The sequence below is a fragment of the Phytophthora parasitica genome (assembly GCF_000247585.1).
Source record: "Phytophthora parasitica INRA-310 unplaced genomic scaffold supercont2.22, whole genome shotgun sequence".
In the NCBI taxonomy this organism is placed as follows: domain Eukaryota; phylum Oomycota; class Peronosporomycetes; order Peronosporales; family Peronosporaceae; genus Phytophthora; species Phytophthora nicotianae.
In genome coordinates, this window is record NW_008649008.1 from 765,493 (window position 1) to 770,341 (window position 4,849).

At 52.2% G+C, this 4,849-nt stretch overlaps 3 protein-coding genes across 6 annotated transcripts; 1 reads left to right on the plus strand and 2 right to left on the minus strand.

Annotated features, from left to right (window-relative positions):
- Positions 1–37: 37 nt before the first annotated feature.
- On the minus strand, positions 38–409 carry PPTG_10655 (hypothetical protein; the record flags this gene model as incomplete). Its single annotated transcript, XM_008906044.1, has 2 exons — positions 38–203; positions 267–409. The coding sequence occupies 2 exons, from the start codon at positions 407–409 to the stop codon at positions 38–40; spliced, it is 309 nt and encodes a 102-aa protein (XP_008904292.1).
- An 847-nt stretch (positions 410–1,256) lies between these two features.
- On the plus strand, positions 1,257–3,390 carry PPTG_10656 (hypothetical protein; the record flags this gene model as incomplete). The annotated part of the gene is made up of 1 exon (XM_008906045.1): positions 1,257–3,390. The coding sequence occupies one exon, from the start codon at positions 1,257–1,259 to the stop codon at positions 3,219–3,221; it is 1,965 nt and encodes a 654-aa protein (XP_008904293.1). The 3' UTR covers positions 3,222–3,390.
- On the minus strand, positions 2,261–4,848 carry PPTG_10657 (hypothetical protein). 4 transcript variants are annotated; one of them, XM_008906047.1, is made up of 7 exons: positions 4,357–4,848; positions 4,159–4,292; positions 3,997–4,105; positions 3,806–3,922; positions 3,649–3,739; positions 3,395–3,565; positions 2,261–3,305 (listed from the first exon to the last, which is right to left on the minus strand). In XM_008906047.1, exons 1-6 carry the CDS (start codon positions 4,780–4,782, stop codon positions 3,432–3,434), a joined length of 1,011 nt encoding a protein of 336 aa, XP_008904295.1. In that variant the 5' UTR covers positions 4,783–4,848; the 3' UTR covers positions 2,261–3,305; positions 3,395–3,431. The 4 variants fall into 4 exon arrangements, with proteins under 4 accessions (XP_008904295.1, XP_008904294.1, XP_008904297.1 ...); XM_008906046.1 differs by having other exon boundaries at positions 2,261–3,310; XM_008906049.1 differs by lacking the exon at positions 2,261–3,305 and having other exon boundaries at positions 3,355–3,565; positions 3,806–3,918.
- Position 4,849: the final 1 nt, after the last annotated feature.

The window sequence follows — 4,849 nt, forward strand, 5'->3', positions numbered from 1 at the left end:
GTGCGTGTCGAACGTGTCGCTCATGAGCTTGGCTAAATCATTGGCGTTCTCCTTGATACTCTGCAGTAGTTCGCGCTCCTTGTAGCGCACTTGGCCGCAGTCCCTCCTTCGTCTGGTGGAACGTCACCACCGTGCCCTCACCCTCCAGCTCAGCAGCCAGCGAACGCTCGTCGTCCATGTACAGCTCGCCGCGAGCCTCAGTACTAGTCCAGCAGCACCACCAACGTCAGAGGATCGTCACGCATCAGCTCCAAGCTGCGACGCACACGCTGCTTACGCGGCAGGATAGTGCCGCCTCGATGGACACTGGGATGGCGTCCAGCGGTACCGGCACGTTCTTGTACGTCTTGCCACCGAAGAAACGCTTGTATCCGTCCGTCACCTCACCACACAGTCTTAGTTTCGGCATTCTCGGATGGGAGGAACATGTGTGGCTTCACGCCCTCCTCAACGATCTATCCGTTTCACTAGTAGAGCGTCGCCCAGCACATACTGGTCCTCCTCACTGAAGATGGCATACCGCGGGCATAACACGTGTGGAAGAGCGTGGAAATATACGGCAGCAACGAGTAGCGCTCGCGAATGGCAGCGCGGATATGCAACGCTTTTGGCTCACCGAATACCCACGCTGGTGAGTCGAGTCGTGGTGAGCGGAAGAGCAGCCTCGTTCCATCACGTGAGCAGTTCTGTAGCCGGGTTGCCGAAGAAACTGCCCACATCAGCGCCCACGAATGTCCACCAACACCGCATGCGGATAATAACTGATCGTCAATAAGGTTCTCCAATGCATATGCCGTTATTTTTTTTATGCGGCAGAGTGCTTTCGCGATCCCGCAAACTTCGCAAACCGTTTCCGCCATGAGAAGCAGAAGCAGCGTCCTCTCATGGAAACCCTGAGTCATAGTAGATAGTCCTAGTGTTTGCCAGCTATCAAAAGTGAGAATGAAACACTTGCAAATTTTGAAGGCGTGAACCTCGTATTACAGAAAATCTTTAGCCACAACTTTTGACTACCAGCACCTAAGATCGTCTCGACTTCAAGATCATGTATCCAGACATCGAACTTTCATCGTTTCAATCTAGCCATGTGGTTGCGCTACGCTGGACTTGATACCAGGCGTTGCCATCGATAACTGAAGCTCTGACTGCATCGCAAAGCTGCCTCCTCGACTCTGAAACTCATTCTCCAATTTTCCAACTCGTTGGAAAGTTACCTTATCTACCAACAGCGTAGCGTTCCAAGCAGATCCAAAGTCATGGTGAAAACCGTACACGCCGTCGCGCTCGGGGTCGTGATCGCTGCCGCTGCAGTAGAACTTACTCAAGCGACATCTCTGAACTGCAACGCTTACATGCCAACGGGAGCTGATGTGCCTTTGACTAATGATCACCCAGCAGTCATGAAGGATTACAACGGCGCCGTACCTGTCGAATATCCAGTTGACCAGTGCAAGGCCTCGGAATTCGGACCAGCCGGGCGTAAATTGCGTCGAATGGAAGATGCACCCAGCTCGGACATCACGGATCTGGAGACGTATTTCGGCGAGAGTCTGGAAATGGACTTCACGACGCTAAAGGAGCAGTACTCTTCTGCATCTGCGCCAACTACTCCGTGGCCAGGTAGCTACTGGCCCGCGTACCAGGACAGTATCAACGTCATCTGGAAATCAGGTGAGAAGAGTGCCAGCGCGAAGTACGCCGAAGCGTTCGGACTCGATCCCGTTGATTTAATGAACAAGATTTCGGCTGGAAACGGCATCGACGCATACGCCAACAACACGAAATGCACTACCGACGCGGACTGCACGTCCCGTAATGACGGGAGTGTGTGCAGCATACGCAAAGATGCCTCCAGTGGCTACTGTATCGCGACCTGGTACGGCATTTGCCACGCCTGGGCGCCCGCTGCTATCCTCGAGAACGAGCCAAAGTGCGATGTAGTGAAGAATGGACAGACGTTCCATGCCATGGATATTAAGGCTCTACTGACGGAAGTCTATGACGGCTCGGCTATCCCGACCGTCTTCACCGGTGCACGGTTCAACGGCCCTGACACGCCGGTCAGTACCGACCAGTACGGACGCTATACGAGCGCTGCACGGCGTGATTTAGGTGCCGGTTTCTTCCACCTCGCCATCACTAACATCATGGGTAAACACAAGCAGTCGTTCATTCTAGACGTCACGGCAGGAGCTCAAGTCTGGAACCAACCTGTGCGGTCGTATAAGGTGCAGACTATGGAGCTGATGGACAACGCACAGGCATCGCAGCAGTATTTCAACACGGGTACATACCCGTTTAACGCCGAGATGGTGTATCTCGCGTACGTTAAGACTACTGTAAGCTGGATCATCGAGGCGTACGCTGACGGTCCACTTGCTTCATCCGACAAGGTGGACACGTACACGGTCTCGAATGACTATGAATATTTGCTCGAGTTGGACGCAAACTACGCAGTTATCGGCGGCGAGTGGGTGGGACGCTCGAAAACAGACCACCCGGACTTCCTATGGTTCCCGACGGCCAAACCTGATGAGAATACGGTCACCAGCACAGGTCTGAGCTACGCCAATGTGAAGGAACTGCTTGATATGTCCGTGGCTTGTGGTGCCCCTGAAGGCGCTTCGACCAGCACCTCTAAAGGAGCTTCGACCAGCACCTCTGAAAGTGCATCGACAAGCACTTCAGCAAGTGCTTCTGCGTCAGAGACAGCGTCCGGTAGTGCTTCAGGATCTGTGTCATGGGATGGTTCGACAACGCTGGATAGTACTTCAAATTCTAGCTCAACTGGTGGCTCTGGCGTATCTGGCGAGGGCTCCTACGCAGTGAGCAGCGCATCTGAAGACGGATCTGCCACTGTCGCGTCTTCTTCAGGTTCCAGTGAAAGCACTACCGTTACTACGGATACGTACAGCAAAAGTTCTTCAGGGTCGACTATAGAAGTCACCGCTGCGAGTCTTCCTAATGGCCTGGATACGTTGACTATCACCCCCGAGACGAGTTCACCCACGGTGGAGGAATCCGCCACTGTCACGGATGCCCCGATTGATACCGGCTACTACACTGCTCCCCCGACCACGGCAGGTCAAGACCTAGCCGACGTGCTTGACACCATCAACACAACCGGTTCGTCCAGTCTGTCTGAAACGGAGACGGTCATTGATGTGGAGTCAACTAGCCAGCAAGAAAGCGCCACTACAGTCCACAACAGCTGCCATTAAGCAGAGTATTCACTCATTGTTCTGCACAGAACGCGACACAATCGTTTAAAGTCGCCAGCCCTTATGCGTCGATGACATTTGAGTCTGAGCTGGCACATACCAAAACGAATTAATATTCATCAACAAAACATGGTAAAAACGAAAAAAAAAATCGTAGTTTAGAATACCAATACCATCATCTGGCTTTACATCGCCACGCATTCGTAATGACTACGATCGATGGCCAAGCAGAGGTTCCTCTCGTCCTGTAACACGCGCGAGTTCCTCCCATTGTGCTGGTGTGATGCTGATGATGCTCTGAGTCGACGGCGGGAGGTTAGCTTCATTAAGTCCTTCTTGATTCTCTGTCGTTGTTAGAAAATAATGTTAGTCCAGTTTTTAGTCAACAGAGCCATAACACATTCAACAAGATGCAGCAAGTACTAACTTAGGTAAGGAAGGCCAGATCCATCGTCGATACCGATCTCAGCAGAGTTATTACGCACGAGGAACGATGTGTCGAACAGGTTTTCCACCGTCTGAGCGTCACATGATGGGTAAGATATCACAAGCCAGATTTGGGTAAGACGACACCATTTACGCACCTGCGTGAAGCTCTTGGGGTTAACAACCATGTCAAAAAGCGGCTTAACGCGTTCTCCTTCCATCAATTTGGTCTGTAGGATCTCCAGTCGCCGAGCCTGTGCGTCCTTGCGGTCTTTCTACAATGCAAAAATCCACCAAGCTTCACCATTAACCCAAATCTTCATAAAAAAATACTCATAAAACCGCGAACCTTATTGGTATACTCCGTTGGCTGCGCTTCCTGTGCATTCACATCTTCCTGTGCTCGTCTCGCTTTCTTCCTCTCCTTGCGCACCACCTCCGTATTCATCAAGCCAAACCTAGGAAAATTAATTAGCACTGTAATCACCCCAAATTCCCCTTCACAACGTACAGGAAACTACTCTCCGGGACGGATCGAAAACAGGCTCCAGCTGCATTTCCCAGTGTATTCCAATCAAATTCGCCGTTCTGCGACTCCATAGTACACGCATTCTGCGTTGCACGGATAAAATCCGTCGTGTCATACTGCAAAAATAAAAAACATTATAAAACCCTCTGCAATAAAAAAACAACAACAAATCTATGGGACCTTGGTGAGATCGCTGGAGCCCAGTGCCTGTGACTGTTTAGCCACCGCCACATTGAGTTCGTCCAGGTTACTGGCGTCCAGATTGGCCTCGCGAGGGTAGCACACATTGTCGTACATCTGGTCCAGTTCCTGCGTGTGCGTGTCGAACGTGTCGCTCATGAGCTTGGCTAAATCATTGGCGTTCTCCTTGATACTCTGCAGTAGTTCGCGCTCCTTGTAGCGCACTTGGCGTCGATCCTTCTCCGTCAGCTGCGAGTTCTCTAGAAAACCCTTGCGATTGCGGCCGGGAGGGGCTGTGCGCTGCTTTGGGCGGCGTGGGGGCACCTCTTCCTCATCCTCTTCATCCACGTCGACTGTGCGCTGCGTCTTTTGCTCCTCATCGCTGTCGTCGCTGGCCGCGCGGCGGCGCTTGCCGTTGCTGATCATGCTATAAGGAATTCGGTGTTTTGCCGCCAAATTTGTGAGGTTGCGCCAATGTCGCCCGACAAGCGAC